Consider the following 17684-nt stretch of genomic DNA (forward strand, 5'->3'; position numbering starts at 1 on the left):
GCTGGGAGGTTGGTTTCTTTGTACTGCATTGGGGGGGGCATTGGTAGCTGGGAGGGGCTTCTTTGTACTGCATTGGGGGGGCAGTGGTGGCTGAGAGGTGGGCTTCTTTGTACTGCATTGGGGGGGGCAGTGGTGGCTGGGAGGTTGGTTTCTTTGTACTGCATTGGGGGGGGCAGTGGTGGCTGGGAGGTGGGCTTCTTTGTACTGCATTGGGGGAGCAGTGGTGGCTGGGAGGGGCTTCTTTGTACTGCATTGGGGGGGACAGTGATAGCTGGGAGGTTGGCTTCTTTGTACTGCATTGGGGGGGGGACAGTGGTGGCTGGGAGGTTGGTTTCTTTGTACTGCATTGGGGGGGGGGCATTGGTAGCTGGGAGGGGCTTCTTTGTACTGCATTGGGGGGGGCAGTGATAGCTGGGAGGTGGGCTTCTTTGTACTGCATTGGGGGGGGACAGTGGTGGCTGGGAGGTTGGTTTCTTTGTACTGCATTGGGGGGGGGGCATTGGTAGCTGGGAGGGGCTTCTTTGTACTGCATTGGGGGGGCAGTGGTGGCTGAGAGGTGGGCTTCTTTGTACTGCATTGGGGGGGGGCAGTGGTGGCTGGGAGGTTGGTTTCTTTGTACTGCATTGGGGGGGGCAGTGGTGGCTGGGAGGTGGGCTTCTTTGTACTGCATTGGGGGGGGCAGTGGTGGCTGGGAGGGGCTTCTTTGTACTGCATTGGGGGGGGACAGTGATAGCTGGGAGGTTGGCTTCTTTGTACTGCATTGGGGGGGGACAGTGGTGGCTGGGAGGTTGGTTTCTTTGTACTGCATTGGGGGGGGCATTGGTAGCTGGGAGGGGCTTCTTTGTACTGCATTGGGGGGGGCAGTGATAGCTGGGAGGTGGGCTTCTTTGTACTGCATTGGGGGGGGACAGTGATAGCTGGGAGGTTGACTTCTTTGTACTGCATTGGGGGGTACAGTGGTGGCTGGGAGGTTGGTTTCTTTGTACTGCATTGGGGGGGGGGGCATTGGTAGCTGGGAGGGGCTTCTTTGTACTGCATTGGGGGGGGCAGTGGTGGCTGGGAGGTTGGCTTCTTTGTACTGCATTGGGGGGGGGGGAAGTGGTAGCTGGGAGGGGCTTCTTTGTACTGCATTGGGGGGGCAGTGGTGGCTGGGAGGTGGGCTTCTTTGTACTGCATTGGGGGGGGGCAGTGGTAGCTGGGAGGTTGGCTTCTTTGTACTGCATTGGGGGGGGGGGGAGTGGTAGCTGGGAGGGGCTTCTTTGTACTGCATTGGGGGGGGCAGTGGTGGCTGGGAGGTGGGCTTCTTTGTACTGTATGTTGTCATTAGGGGGGCAGTGGTAGCTGGGAGGTGGGCTTCTTTGTACTGCATTGGGGGGGGGCAGTGGTGGCTGGGAGGGGCTTCTTTGTACTGCATTGCGGGGGGGGCAGTGGTGGCTGGGAGGTTGGTTTCTTTGTACTGCATTGGGGGGGGCAGTGGTGGCTGGGAGGGGCTTCTTTGTACTGCATTGGGGGGGGCAGTGGTGGCTGGGAGGGGCTTCTTTGTACTGCATTGGGGGGGCAGTGGTGGCTGAGAGGTGGGCTTCTTTATACTGCATTGGGGGGGCAGTGGTGGCTGGGAGGGGCTTCTTTGTACTGCATTGGGGGGGGCAGTGGTGGCTGGGAGGTGGGCTTCTTTGTACTGCATTGGGGGGGGCAGTGGTGGCTGGGAGGGGCTTCTTTGTACTGCATTGGGGGGGGACAGTGGTGGCTGGGAGGTTGGTTTCTTTGTACTGCATTGGGGGGGGCATTGGTAGCTGGGAGGGGCTTCTTTGTACTGCATTGGGGGGGGCAGTGATAGCTGGGAGGTGGGCTTCTTTGTACTGCATTGGGGGGGGACAGTGATAGCTGGGAGGTTGGCTTCTTTGTACTGCATTGGGGGGGGCAGTGGTGGCTGGGAGGGGCTTCTTTGTACTGCCTGTTTTAGTTTATATTCCCATAGGGGGTTGATTTGGGGAACTGTCTTTCTACAGGCTGAGGTGTAAAGGAACAATTATATATTCAGCTGCTATGTTTTCTTTCTTTGTGAATAAAGAGATTTTAACATAATCTGCAGCTACGTATTGCCTTTCACTCAATGCATCTCAGTAGTGTCAGTCAACCATCTCAGAGCGAGCCTCAGACTGTGCCAGCATGTACTCTTGGCTTGCAAACAAAACCCAAACTAAAAAGATGTCTTTTGCTGGCCTGGTATCAGGCAAAGCTGCTTTAGCAGACAGACATTCAGGCAGCATGAGTAAGAATTCTTAATACTATAATTACCGCACGTTGGTAAAAACCACAAAACTCGCTCCATCATTTCGGCGCCTCTGCTGCTACACAGGTCCAACTCACAAATGCTGAGAGCAGTCACACAGCGGCAGTAACACACGCAATTTAAACACGTTGTGAAGTGCAGCTGGTCAGCACTGCACAGAAGTACCTTTGCCATGCTTAGCCAGGGATTTATCTCGGTGCTTATCGAACAAGCAAAACGGCTCTTATACAATAGACTGCCAACAAGATGGTCGTCGCCAGGGGCATGGGTTGGATGGACTTGCAATGTATGCACGTACACGGTTGCACCTTCTTTAGAGAAGGTGTAAATTTGTGCAGTACTGGGGGTCATCGTAGGAGCCTCTTTTATAAATGCACATAGGTATCTACATTGCTTTTAAATAAATAGGTACTTTTTTCCTGAAATTTCTGTAGGCGCCTTGTTAAAAAAAAAAATGGCCCCTTACGTTTTCAGCAGTCATGAAACAAGTACTGAGCTGCGTCTAAAAAAAATGCAACTGTACTGCCAAGCTTCAGAAATTGAATTAATCCTGGAATAATTGTTTCCACGATTGGCTGTCGGGCATCAGATTGAAGCTTAACCCAAAGCAGAATGAACTTTTCTGGGTTGGGAATTAATCCTAAAAAAAACTGCATTCTTTAAATGTTTTATTAGCTCAAAAAAAATTTTTTTATTTTTGTTACATTTGTACCCCGCACTTTCCCACTCATGGCAGGCTCAATGCGGCTTACATGGGGCAATGGAGGGTTAAGTGACTTGCCCAGAGTCACAAGGAGCTGCCTGTGCCTGAAGTGGGAATCCAACTCAGTTTTTCAGGACCAAAGTCCACCACCCTAACCACTAGGCCACTCCTCCACTGTTGCTACTATTGGAGATTCTACATGGAATGTTGCTATTCCACTAGCAACATTCCATGTAGAAGTCGGCCCTTGCAGATCACCAATGTGGCCGCGCAGGCTTCTGCTTCTGTGAGTCTGACATCCTGCACGTACATGCAGGACGTCAGACTCACAGAAACAGAAGCCTGCGCAGCCTTCTACATGGAATGTTGCTAGTGGAATAGCAACATTCCATGTAGAATCTCCAATAGTAGCAACAATCCATGTAGAATCTCCAATAGTATCTATTTTATTTTTGTTACATTTGTACCCTGCGCTTTCCCACTCATGGCAGGCTCAATGCGGCTTACATGGGGCAATGGAGGGTTAAGTGACTTGCCCAGAGTCACAAGGAGCTGCCTGTGCCTGAAGTGGTAATCAAACTCAGTTCCTCAGTTCCCCAGGACCAAAGTCCACCACCCTAACCACTAGGCCACTCCTCCAAAACTTTACCAAAACTGCTCAGCAAACACATACAAACATCAAAATAAAACAAACCAATTAAAATGAAAAGGTTCCACAAGATTAGGGGCCACACGAGAAAAGGCCCTTTATGAAGTATCCGTTGGCTGGACCTCCATAGGCAACAGGGCTTACAACTGCCTTTTATCCGATGAATGTAACTGCCTGCCAGGCAACCGTTTAACTATACAGTGATTATCCATAATGAGCCAGTGCCATGGACGGGAAGAAAGATTAAATTCAGTCACACTGAGCAATATTTAACAGAAAATGAGCTACTAAATTCCGCATAGCCAGGGATGACTCAAATAGCCCAACCACACCGGAGTACAATAATCCAGTCAATACAGTCCACAGTGGGCAGATCAATCACAACTGACACAGAGAAAACAAGTCTCGGAAACTTTCACAAAATGAGAATTCGTAGACAATTCCAAATTCACCACAAGACTCAGAATACATAGTTCATCCTTTAAAGATAATGGATTTCCCTCCTTCAACATCTCAATGGGCCAAGACTTTCTAGCCCAGAGAAGATCAAACTATTCTGGTTTATTTAAGTTTCAATCTATTAACCCACAACCAATCCAAAAGGCAATTTTCACTTTCACCAAGGCTTCAATGTTACCAAGCCCAAGTCTAGCCGGAGCTGTAAATCATCTACATATACACTGAAAATAATCCTCTCTCAGTATGTCACTCTCCTGTTTCTGGGTGCCGGGACCCAGGTTATAATGTTAATGCAATCACCCAGGTCTCGACACAGAGTAGATGAGAGAGAAAGATCGAGGGAGCAGAACCTTCTGCCTGCCTCCGGAAGCCTTGCCAGCGCCGGGTCCCCCCTTGGAGGCCGGGCCCAAGGAATCTTGTCTCTCCTGACCCCCTGGGATCCTCTTCCCCTCCCCATCCAGCATTGTTTCACCTTTCCCTCCTTCTAGAGACACAATGGTTACTATGTGTCTGTGATGTAAGGCAGTGTGCCCCCCTCCATTCCACTGCCTCCTTGTCCCAATTTACCCCAACTGTTTCCCTCTCTATAGTGTTCCACCCTCCTGCTTCCAGTCTATAGGGATCAGGGCAGGCTCAAGAAAAATGTCAGGAAGTACTTTTTCACGGAGAGAGTGGTGGATACTTGGAATGCCCTCCCGCGGAAGGTGGTGGAGATGAAAACGGTAACGGAATTCAAAAATGTGTGGGATAAACATAAAGGAATCCTGTTCAGAAGGAAGGGATCCTCAGGAGCTTAGCCGAGATTGGGTGGCAGAGCCGGTGGTGGGAGGCGGGGCTAGTGCTGGGCAGATTTCTACTGTCTGTGCCCTGAAAATGGCAGATACTAATCAAGGTCAGGTATACACAAAAGGTAGCACATATGAGTTATCTTGTTGGGCAGACTGGATGGACCGTGCAGGTCTTTCTCTGCCGTCATCTACTATGTTACAAGCTCACCCCAACGACCACCACCAGACATATCCCATCCCTTACCACATTACATACACAGATGCCAATAATGCCCATGCTCATGTTGTTTTCCTTCTACACTGCTTTGAGCATATTTATGTGGGGAAAGTGTTTGCAACAACATATCATAAGATCTGGGATCAATATGTTCAGTGAACCTTGTGTCCAGACTCTTCCTTACTCAGTAATTGGGGAGGGAAGGGTGGGACAGGGTAGGGGAAGCTATAAATGAGTTGTGCTTTTGCATTTGTTGTCATGCTTCTTTGGAAGGGTTGGTTTATAATATTGTTATATGTCGGTTTTGTATTTGTTGATACTATTTTTTTTTTCAATAAAGGAAAATAAATGATAACAAAATAAAAGAAAAAAAGTGTTTATAAATGAGTATTTTTTTTTTTTTTGTTACATTTGTACCCTGCACTTTCCCACTCATGGCAGGCTCAATGCGGCAATGGAGGGTTAAGTGACTTGCCCAGAGTCACAAGGAGCTGCCTGTGCCTGAAGTGGGAATCGAACTCAGTTCCTCAGGACCAAAGTCCACCACCCTAACCACTAGGCCACTCCTCCACTGTTGCTACTATTTGAGATTCTACATGGAATGTTGCTATTCCACTAGCAACATTCCATGTAGAAGTCGGCCCTTGCAGATCACCAATGTGGCCGCGTACGTGCAGGACGTCAGACTCACAGAAACAGAAGCCTGTGCATTCCATGTAGAATCTCCAATAGTAGCAACATTCCATGTAGAATCTCCAATAGTATCTATTTTATTTTTGTTACATTTGTACCCTGCGCTTTCCCACTCATGGCAGGCTCAATGCAGCTTACATGGGGCAATGGAGTGTTAAGTGACTTGCCCAGAGTCACAAGGAGCTGCCTGTGACAGGAATTGAACTCAGTTCCTCAGGACCAAAGTCCACTACCCTAACCACTAGGCCACTCCACTGATCTAAATTAGCATGGTCCTTACCTTCACATCCTGCTCTAGGCTAAGAATGAGTTCACCATCCACTTGGCCCGTCTGGGCCACGCGAAGGCTCCGCCTCTCAGCTTTGCGCAAACGATACTGCAAGATGCGGCAAGTCTTGTTAGCCTGGTCCAACTGCTGCCGGAGCTCCTGTAGCTGGTAGACATCTTCCTCCATGTACACGTCCCTCATCTCCAATATTTCTGAACGCAGCTCTTCAATCTCATCCTACAGGATACAAGAAATACAATTCAGAATTGCAAACCAAGACACAAGGCAGGTTCAGAAAACACCGAATTCTAGTACCCTTTCACCTCTGACACGGGATGGCTCAGGACATTTGCACGGAACTCTGATACTGTTTCACCTCTGGGCTCGAGTGCTTAGGTGCCTGGAACAGGGCTACAGACACTTTCACCTCTACTTATGAATGGTGGTTGTACCTCAGCCCCCAGAAGATCTCACACTAGAAAAGTCAGAAATGTAACACAACGGGAGCCTGAAGTCATCTTATACCTCGATACATTTGGCACTCGAGAACAAGGCAGCAGACACCCCACATTTTCAAAAAAAAAAAAAAACAGTTTCCACCCTGATAATACAGTAATGTAACTTCGTATAACATGGTTAGTTTTTGATGTGTATGGTTGGTGTTCTCTTCTATGCTGATATGGGGGCAATTTTCAAACTTTCCACCTCAAGACAAAGGCCACACTTATGTCTTACCCATGAGGTTTACACCCATTCTCAATGAAAATGCATGTGTGCTTTTCACAAGTCAAAAAACAACAAGCCAGGCGGTCTGCCAAATCCAATATGGAAGGTAAAAGAACCTTGTAAGAAACACAGATAAATTAAAAGCTCCCAGATTTAACACCTGTTGTGTACCAACATGTAAACTCATGAAATATGGTACAAAATGACCGACTTTTACCAGGTCTAGAACTATAAACTTAAGTCAGGTTCCCCCCCCCCCCCCCCCCTGCAATTCATAAATCATGTATTTTGTTCACAGATTTAGCCTCTTACAACTTCTGGAGAAAATAACCCCACAGAAATAGTTGTGCATGCAAACATTTGTACACATAGCACCAAGGAGCTATTACACCTGACAGATACATCTTTGCTTAAGTTTATGCTTGAAACATATTGTTAGGTAACTGAAAAAAAGTACACAACTATGGTTAGTTAAACTACTACTACTATTTAACATTTCTAAAGCGCTACTAGGGTTACGCAGCGCTGTACAATTTAAACATAGAAGGACAGTCCCTGCTCAAAGAGCTTACAATCTAATGGACAAATGTACAGTCAGTCAAGTAGGAGCAATCAAATTGGGGCAGTCTAGATTTCCTGAAAGGTATAAGGTTAGGTGCCGAAAGCAACATAGAAGAGGTGGGCTTTGAGCAAGGATTTGAAGATGGGTAGGGGTAGGGGTAAGGAGGGGTCATCAGAACGACCTGGCAACATTAGCACAGGCTTTGACTCCTGCCATACAGCAAGCACAGAGTTCTACAATAAGATTTGTTCCACAGTTGAATGAAAGGCCCGAGAGCTTGTCTCGACGGGCCCAGTTAAACGAGGGCTGGGCCCGTTTGAGAAGGCTCTGAGGGCGGGGGGGGGGGGGGGAAGAAGAGCGTGTGGGGGTCGTGTTCGGATGGAGAGCACGAGGGCAGCTGGGACTGGTTGGCTCAATAGAAGCTGACAGCCCAGAGCAATACAGGCAGCTGATTGGAGAATAGGTTGCCGGGGGGCGGGGCCGTGGGAAGGGAATAAGGGCTCTGCTTCCTCCGAGGCTTAGGGCGTCGTCTGATCCTCGGAGGCGGTTTTGCCCTCCCTCCAACCCTCGCATGTACTGGATGTGAGGAGGCTTAGCTGTGTGGTGTTGTAGATGCTGTTTTTCAGGAATGGCGTTGGAATTTGTCGCAGCGGCAAAAAACCCGAGCTACAGGAGCAATGGCTCATGGGGGGGGGGGGGGGCTGAGCCAGGTCATTAAGATGGGTCGGGTGACCCGGAATAATGTGTGGAGGTCCACACGGGCCAGGGCTCTTGCTGTGAAGGCGGAGTCGCAGAGGCGAAGAGTTGCGGTGACAGCCGGAAGTGGAAGTTGCTGCTTTGCTATCATGGCGAGCGGCGGAGGGGGCAACTGTTGGTGCTTTTGTTATGACAACTGTAGCTCGGGGGTGGGGGTTATCCTATACGGATGTTAATTGGAAGTTTAAATGTTAATAAATCAAGCTGCAGCCTATGGTTATCCCACAATTGTGTGCAAAGAGTTATTGATTGAAAGAGCACAGGGGGGATGTGGGGACATGCCTGGTAGAACAGGTCCCTGCTCCAAGGTTTATATAGAGTACATATAATCCCTGATTCTAACTCCTACACTAACTACCAGCCAAACATTGTTGCCTCTGATTTTTAACGCTAGACATGGACTGGTCCACAATACCTACACAGCTGACTACTGCTGTGTGATCTCTCTCACCCGCTCAAGTCTTCACAGGAGAAATCATTCATTCCTCAGTTACACACATAAGAACATAAGACTAGCCCTACAGGGTCAGACCAATGGTCCATCTAGCCCAGTAGCCTGTTTCCAGGTCACAAGTACCTGGCAGAAAACCAAACACTAGCAACATTCCGTGCTACAAATCCCAGGGCAAGCAGACTACGGGACTTTTCCTCCATGAACTCGTGCCAACAACGAGTTCCAGAGCTTAACTAGTCTTTGAGTGAAAAAATATTTGCATGTACCATCACTGAGTGTCCCCTAGTCTTTGTACTTTTTGAAAGAGTAAAAAAAAAAAAAAAAAGCACAAGGGATTAAAACACAAAACATGGTCTTTTCAGACACCACTCCACATACTGCCATGGGGACATGCATAAAGCTCGCTACGTGCCCCTCCTCAATTACCTTTCAGGCTCCTAACCTCTCTCCCCCCCACCCCCACAAAGATTTAATAGATAAACTCAACAATCATGATTACCCTAATATCTTTGTTCTGAGAATGACCCTGTAAAAATACATATTTGGACTTTTAAATGTTCAACAGTTAAAGGCACAGGTTGATGGTTCTCTGAGTTTGGGTTCCTATTAGATCTATTTTGCTTTGACTGCTACTGCTCTTTGCTACCCCTCCCCTCCGTACCCCAAAAAGGTGCCGCCTTGGTGACCACCTCGTTTGCCTAATGGTTTACGCCAGCCCTGGCTACTAAAGGACCTTAGACTAGAAAATATTTACTTGTTCCATCATGGCCTTAAAACCTGGCTAACTGGGCAGCCCGAAACTGCAAGAGCGCTGGCACTGATGGAGTGCCTAACCTTTGGCTCAAACATTTAATATCTCTCCTCCAACAAGTAGCAAAATGCAAAATATCAATTGTTCCTACCGAGTTCTAGTTGTGCCCCGTGTGACTCACCCACCAGCGCCCCTTCACCAATCAGAATGGAGCAATTTTTCCACCCTCCATATTGATGCCATGTACAGCCACACCGCTCCCTTGACCCCTGGTACATTGCTGTTCCTTCCAAAACCTTAAGTGACATCCTTAGAATTACCAACCAACCAACCAATCAACTACTAACTAACATTTCTAAAGCGCTACTAGGGTTACGCAGCGCTGTACAATTTAAACATAGAAGGACAGTCCCTGCTCAAAGAGCTTACAATCTAAAAGACAAGAGAACAATCTAAAGACAAGTGAACAATCTAGAGGACGAGTGAACAGTTAATCTGATAGGGTGGATAGATTGGGGCATTCTATATTTCTCGAGCGGTTAGGCGCCGAAGGCAGCATTGAAGAGGTGAGTTTTAAGCAGAGATTTGAAGATGGGTAGGGAGGGGGCATGGCGTATGGGTAAAGGAAGATTGTTCCAGGCACAGGGTGAGGCAAGGCAGAATGAGCGGAGCCTGGAGTTGGCAGTGGTAGAGAAGGGTACTGAGAGAAGGGCTTTGTCCTGTGAGCGGAGGTTATGGGCGGGAACATAGGGGGAAATGAGGGTGGAGAGGTAGTGAGGAGATGCTTAGCTAGAATTTACAGGCTTCTCATGCCAATAAATGGAAATATGATTACACTGACTCCGACAATATCATGGCAGCAGAATAGGGCAACAAAAGAGAAGCAAATGGCATCAAAGACCCATTGACGTTGAATAACACCATCATGGCCAGTTATAAAAAAAAACACCTGACATTTCAGTACAGAATGCACTGACCACAAGAAAGGTTTTTACAATCTTCTTAGATAACAAATTGCCTTATTTACCAACCTTTTGAAGGAGTTCACTCAAGGTGGTGTACAGCAAGAGTTAGTCAAACATAAGCAACAGACAATTACAGCAGTAACAATACTCAAAACAACAATACAAAGCATGGCATAGTATACTACATTACAATGTCAATGCAATAAGCAATAAAACATTTTCATAGACAGTCTAGGGCAGTGATGGGCAACCTTTTGAGCTTGGTGTGTCAAAATTCACCAAAACACCGAGCATAACTCGGGTGGTGTGTCACTTCAAGAAAAATCACTGCTACTAGGAACGCCCCCCGAGCCCCCCCTACCCGAGATCGCTGCCCACCCGAGGTCGCCGGGCCCCCCTTCCACCCGCTACCGGGCCCGGAACTAACCTTAAAGCCTCCTTTCACGTCGCAGCAAGCAGCAGCAGGGCAGACCTCTCCTCCTTCCTTCTGTGCTCCGCCCTCGCGGACATTACGTCAGGCGAGGTCAGGACACGGAAGGAAGGAGTGGCCTGCCCTGCTGCTGCTTGCTGCGACGTAAAAGGAGGCTTTAAGGTTAGTTTCCGGGAGCGAGGGAGGGAGGGCGGACCACACTGCGGCGGCGCCGCGTCATCCAAAATGGCTACACGTGTCAGTGCTGACACGTGTGTCATAGGTTCGCCATCAGGGGTCTAGGGTATAAGCAAAGATGGAAGATATAGATGGACAAGATAGAGTAACAGGGGTAAGAAAGAAAGGAGTATTAGAAGAGGGCAGGAAAGTTATCAAAGTAAATACTGATTTGTGGTGTTTGTATATGTCATATTATATTTGTGGTACTGCTTCTGATGCATTATTAATGAAGTCTCTTATGCATTTGAATGCGTTCGTTCCTGTTTTATTACTGTACCATGCACTGAATATACCACTGGCAATAATGTGCAAATTAAATGATGTCGTCGCTTCCATGTCTACCACCCTGGAGCTTCATACTGTGACCTCTTGTTCTACAATTTAGAGAAATCATTCTTCTGAAAATGATTTGCATCCTGTGAAACAAAATTGAACTGTGCTGGTTACCAGGGAGGTAACAGCAATATCAGAACTCATGGAATTACTTTTGGGAAAGGTGCTTGAACATTAGCTGGGTAGGAGTGAATGAACATGCCCTGATATAGTATTTGCAGCAGGTGTCACTTACTTCTTCCATTAAAGGCCTGGTCGAAGAGCCAAGCTTTCACCTGCTTCCTGAAATATAGATAGTCTTGCGTCAAGCGAAGCCTTTCAGGGAGTGCGTTCCAGAGCGTGGGGGCTACTCCGGAGAAGGCTCGCTTGCGGGTTTCACATCGTGTGATGTCCTTTGGAGAGGGTGTGGTTAGTGATACTCCTTGGAAGCACCTTAGTGACCTTGGAGGTGTATAGCGGGAGATCCTGTTCTTCAAGTACATTTTTTTTATTATTATTTATAAGTGCAATGCTTTGATGCTGCTTTTAACTCCTAACCCTTGTTCACTTGTTCAGAATCCTTATTTTATCATCCTCACTTTAATATTCCCTTATCTCTTGTTCGTCTGTCCTAATTAGATTGTAAGCTCTGTTGAGCAGGGACTGTCTCTTCATGTTCAAGTGTACAGCGCTGCGTACGTCTAGTACCGCTATAGAGATGATAAGTAGTAGTAGTAGTAGCAATGCAAAGGAACAATCAGAAACCGAATATCAAAGTCTGGATTAATTGAGTTTATCAAGTTCCCTATGAAAACGCTGTTCAACTGCATTACGAAGATAGTTAACTTGTGTCAATCTTAACATTAAGATCCAGGGAAGATGCTCCCTTTTTTGGCAGCTGGACCCCTAGTGGTAATACCATGAGACCACTGCTAGATGTCAACAAGCAGCATTTTGAACCCGATGCCCAACAGAGCAAGAACAACTGAGGTTTACTCTTGCCCAACCCACTAGACCCCCAAGGACGAAAATATATTGAGCCAGAGAACAAAAGCGGGCCAAGTCCACTTTGATACAATGGGAGGGTCATAGACCATTTTTGTCCCAAGGAGTCTGAAGAAAGTCACTGAGGAGCTGGCAGAACTGTTAAGTATGGGAATGGCCTGATTTTTCTTCTAAGTCTTAGGCCAGGGAGAGCTATAAATCTGGGCACTGCTGAAATAATGCAAAGAGTGGACATGGCCCTGCTTTTGTTCTGAAGGGCTCAATTGAGCATTTTACTACATTTTACTTAAAAACAACAGCCTTCTTTTACTAAGTCACTGGGCTACTGGTTTATCCTAAGTTCTAGCAACAATCATGACCCAGGCATCAAAGCTCCTGACTTGCAGGTGCATCTGAACGTATTGGGGAGGGGATCAGTTCTATGCAAAAGTCATGCTCATCTTTCCTAAATGTGCAATTGCAAAGGGAGACCCTGGAAAGCCCTTCCTGCCATTACCTTCAGATACTCGTTGTCCGAGCGCAGCTCCTGCAGCTCCCGCTCCAGCGGGTCCAGGTTGGGTTCGGCCAGGGCGAGCAGCGGCCACTTCTCCTTGTCGTCGGACCCTTCGGAACCGCTGTCCGGGGGCACCGGGGCCCGGCTGGAGCTGCTGCTGCCTCCCTTCATGCCTCCTGGTCGGGGGCCGCTTTGCCACGCCTTGGGTCGGGCCGGAGATGGAGCGCGGAACTTGTTTGTACCCTGCTCGGCTGATGCTGCCTCCATCCCCCCCACCGCCGGGGGGGGGGGGCTGTGGGGGTCGGGGAGGTGGAGGGACGGTGGAGGCGACGGTCTCTCCCTCCCTCCCTCCGTCTGGGTCTTGCTGTGAAGGAGGCGAACGAACGGGCTGCGAACAAAAGCCAGAAGAGGGCGGCGGAGGAAGCCGGAGATTCCCAGAGCAACAGCGACCCCAGGAGCAGAGCGAAGGCTCCGTCCCCCGCCCACAAGTAACACGCAGGCCACGAGGCAGGGGGTGGCTCCCTCCCCCCAGCACACACACAATGCACACCCCCTGCACCTAGATACACAACACCCCTTCCACCAAGACACATACAGTGAATCTCAACACAATCCAGCTAGACACACACAGCACCCCTTCAACAGAGACACATGAGGCTACCCACAACATACACAACACCTCCTCAACAAAGACACACCCCATGAATCTCAACAGAATCCAGCTACCCACAACATACACAGCACCCCTTCAACCTCATCCACAAACACACAACATGAGGCTACCCACAACATACACAACACCCCTTCAACAAAGATACACACCATGAATCTCAACACAAGCCAGGTGCCCCCCCCCCCACACACACACACAGCACCCCTTCAATAGAGACACACAACATGAATCTCCTCTCAACACAATCCAGCTGCCCCCACACAGACACACACCGTGAGGCTACCCACAACATACACAACACCCCTTCAATTAATATACACACCATGAATCTCCTCTCAACACAATCCAGCTACCCCCACACACCATGAGGCTACCCACACCATACACACCACCTCTTCAACCCCATCCAGAGACACACAACATGAGGCTACCCTCAACATACACAGCACCCCTTCAACAGACACACAAACCATGAATTTCACCATCTAACAAAATGCAGCTTCCCATCCCCAACACACAGACAGCACCCCTTCAGCCCCATCCACGGAGACACACACCGTATGGCTACCCCCCACACACCCCTTCAACAGAGACACACACCATGAATCTCACCCTCAACACAATGCAGCTTCCCACAGACACAGCATGAAGCTGTCCCCAACACACATCCAGCACCCCTTCAAACCCATCCACAGACACACACATGAGGCTACCCCCAACATACACAGCACCCCTTCAACAAAAATACACACCATGAATCTCAACACAATCCAGCTAGCCCCACACACACACACCATGAGGCTACCCACAACATACACAGCACCCCTTCACCCCCATCCACAGAGACACACATGAGGCTACCCCCAACATACACAGCACCCCTTCTACAGACACACAAACCATGAATTTCACCATCAACACAATGCAGCTTCCCATCCCCAACACACAGACAGCACCCCTTCAGCCCATCCACGGAGATACACACCATGCAGATACCCCCGAAACAGCACCCCTTCAAACCGATCCACAGAAACACAACCATGACTCCCCCCCCCCCCCAACACAATCCAGCTGTCCCCACACAGGCAGCACCCCTTCTGCCTCATCCACAGAGACACATGGGCATCTTCACACACATCCAGCACCCCTTCAACCCCATCCACAGAGACACACACCATGAGGCTGCCCACCAACAGACACAGCACACCTTCAACCCCATCCACAGAAACACAATCCAGCTGTCCCCACACAGGCAGTACCCCTTCTGCCTCATCCACAGAGACGCATGGGGCATCTTCACACCCATCCAGCACCCTTTCAACCCCATCCACAGAGACACACACCATGAGGCTACCCACCAACAGACACAGCACACCTTCAACCCCATCCACAGAAATATTATTTCTTCACTCAACATGTAATGTTTTATGGTTTAAGTTCTCAGTACATTTCAGACTGGGCGACATGGGTCGGTGTCGCCTACTTGTCCTTGGAGAATGGCCTTTTAACCTTTCCCCCCTGGTAGAAGCCCCTAGAGATACATCTTATGTGCAATAGGATATTGCATCTCCTGGTGACAGGATCACTTTCTACGTCACCAAGCTGATGCTCTCATTTCAGGTGACCTCCCTCCGCCAAGGCAGTACAGAGTCTGCCAGACTAGATGTGAAACTTCTCTACTATGTCCCTGCAAGCCTCCTATTTATACTATTTTGTCTGCCTCAAGGTTGTTACTCTAGCTTCCATAGGTCAGTCTTGTTCTATGAGAACCAGGAGCTCTTTGTACTAAGTGCACACATATGATCTCTCACTGTGGGATATCCTCATATACACAACCTAACTCATTGCTGGACTGATACCTGCATTTTTGCGAGTTGTTTATGTAAAGCTGCAAAGGGAGTAGGGATACCTAAACTAATATAAAAGGATTTAAGAATATTATGCTTTATATATCTATATACTAGTAAAACAGGCCCGTTTCTGACACAAATGAAATGGGCGCTAGCAAGGTTTTCCTCAGAGCGTGTATGTTTGAGTATGTGTGAGTGTGTGACAGAGAGAGATTGAGACTGGGTGCGAGTGTCTGTGAGTGTGTGCCAGGGGCCCCCCCTCCCAGTGTCACCCCTTCCTCCATGTTCCAGGGTCGTCACCCCCCCCCCCCCCCCTAAAGAGAGTGACATGAAATCAACTCTGGCTGGTCCCCACACCACCGCAGCCCAGCACCTTATCACCTCCTGATCCAAAAGTTGTTTTTTACCTCAACAGCAGGTAGGCACAGTGATGGAGCCTACAGTAGTGTAGGAGGTCCAAGATGATTACAGGCGAGGCAGTATCAATGCCTGCAGCACACGGGACAGTTTTTCTTCAGTCAGGAGGTGTGCTGCTATAGCAACGGCCAGTGTATTTTCAGCTGGAGATCAACAGTGCTCTGAGGGCGGGAGAGCGTAGCAGGAGAGGCGGGAGGGTGGCGTGAGAGGGGCGGGAGGGCAGGGCGGGAGGGACACAGCGCGAGGCACTGATGCAGGTGGCTGTCTTCAGATCAGCAGGGCTACGAGGGTGGAGCGAGAGGGGCAGGAGCCGGTGTGAGGAACTGAGCCAGGTGGCTGTTTTTTCATATCAGCAGGGCTCTGAGGCGGAGCAAGAGGGGCAGGACGGCAGAGCGTGTCGTTCACGTTCAGGTACGCTGTTTGGGCTGTTTTTTTTCAGTCCATTGGTGTGCCTCGTGCTGCTTTCATGTGGTTGGTCAATGTCACTCATGACGTACCAGGAAGTACTGATGTCAATTCATGAGATGGAGAGCACGAATGCCTCAAGGTTTAAGTGCCACGGAGTCAGCTTCAGAACGTTGGAGGTGCTTTTTATTATATAGGATAATTATGCTTTTATTTTGTGTTTGCTTCTCACGGAACTGCAAATAATTTGCTGTTTATAGTGAGTCACTTGCTGATGAAAATACTCGGTGGTGACAAATTTCCTTCGTCTTCTTACTTGGAATAACAGTAAATTAAGAGATGTGCTTGCAGTAGATGGGAGTTGGAGATGGGTGGGAAGAAAACTAAACAGACAAAATAATTTAAGACCTTCCAATCAATCTAGTACCTACATTTTATGTTCTACGTATGTAACTAAACTCAAAAAGAATATCAGACTCTTTGAACAAGCTAATAACTCGATTTTGTTCCATTAAAACAGATATCAATAAACTGACGAAGAAGGGCAACCTTCAAAAGCAAATCAAGAAATGTATTAAGTTATGTCCAATAAAAAAGGTATCATCTTATTTTCTTTTCCATGTTTTATTTTGTTTGATTTCTATTGATAACCTTAAGAGTGGACTAACATGGCTACCACACTCCTCTACTAATCAATAAACTCATAAGTTATCTTCTATTCCATCTCCATCGGACTGTCATCCACTTGTGACTCTGCCTTCTGCTATCTAGGACCTAAATTATGGAGTGATTTGTCCCTATTAGAAACCAACCCTCACTACCCAAATAAACAGGCCCTCAAAACTTACCTCTTCTCCATCTCCTTGCCTAGCTCTTAGTCTTTCCTTTGAGAGACCGCTTTTACGGTAAAATTATGTATCATACCTGATAATTTTCTTTCCATTAATCATAGCTGATCAATCCATAGACTGGTAGGTTGTGTCCATCTACCAGCAGGTGGAGATAGAGAGCAATCCTTTTGCCTCCCTATATGTGGTCATGTGCTGCCGGAAACTCCTCAGTATGTCGATATCAAAGCTCCATCCGCAGGACTCAGCACTTAGAGAATTACACCCACAAAGGGACACTCTGCCCAGCTCACCACCGCCGAAACGGGGGAGGGGAATTAACCCAGCTCATCCCCACACAAGTGGGGGAGGGGAATCCGTCCAGCTCATCCCCGCGGAGCGGGGGAGGGACACCACACCCGCCGATGCGGGGGGATCTGGCTTATCCTGCAACCGCGGGAGGAGCTGACTGACCCTAACACCGCCGAAGCGGGAAGGGAACAAAGCTGCCCAACTGCCGCACGAAGCGGGAGGGAGCGCCGGCAGAATTTAAGTCTCAATCCAGCCCCGTAAAACGGAGGGGAGAGGAATGCAGCAGCTCACTGTAACACAAATTCGTCTCAACTCTTGAAGAATCCATTGAAAAACTTGAACACGAAGTCCTCCTGAACAGGAACTGAAGACTAAACTTGAACCTGAAATGCAACCAGAATATAAACAATACAGATATCTGGGAGGGGCTATGGATTGATCAGCTATGATTAATGGA

The 17684-nt window shown here is 48.5% G+C and overlaps 1 protein-coding gene across 2 annotated transcripts in view; it reads right to left on the bottom strand.

Moving 5' to 3' along the window:
* SOGA1 (suppressor of glucose, autophagy associated 1) overlaps positions 1-13078 on the bottom strand; it is a 126652-nt gene extending 113574 nt beyond the window's left edge. For both annotated transcript variants that reach the window (XM_030211568.1, XM_030211567.1), the window contains exons 1-2: positions 12747-13078; positions 6083-6307 (exon numbers count right to left, since the gene is read on the bottom strand). In XM_030211568.1, coding sequence (XP_030067428.1) covers positions 6083-6307; positions 12747-13010 — 489 coding nt within the window. In that variant the 5' untranslated portion in view covers positions 13011-13078. The remainder of the gene's footprint in view (positions 1-6082; positions 6308-12746) is intronic.
* Positions 13079-17684: the final 4606 nt, after the last annotated feature.

Source organism: Microcaecilia unicolor, chromosome 8, assembly GCF_901765095.1.
Source record: "Microcaecilia unicolor chromosome 8, aMicUni1.1, whole genome shotgun sequence".
Lineage (NCBI taxonomy): Eukaryota > Metazoa > Chordata > Amphibia > Gymnophiona > Siphonopidae > Microcaecilia > Microcaecilia unicolor.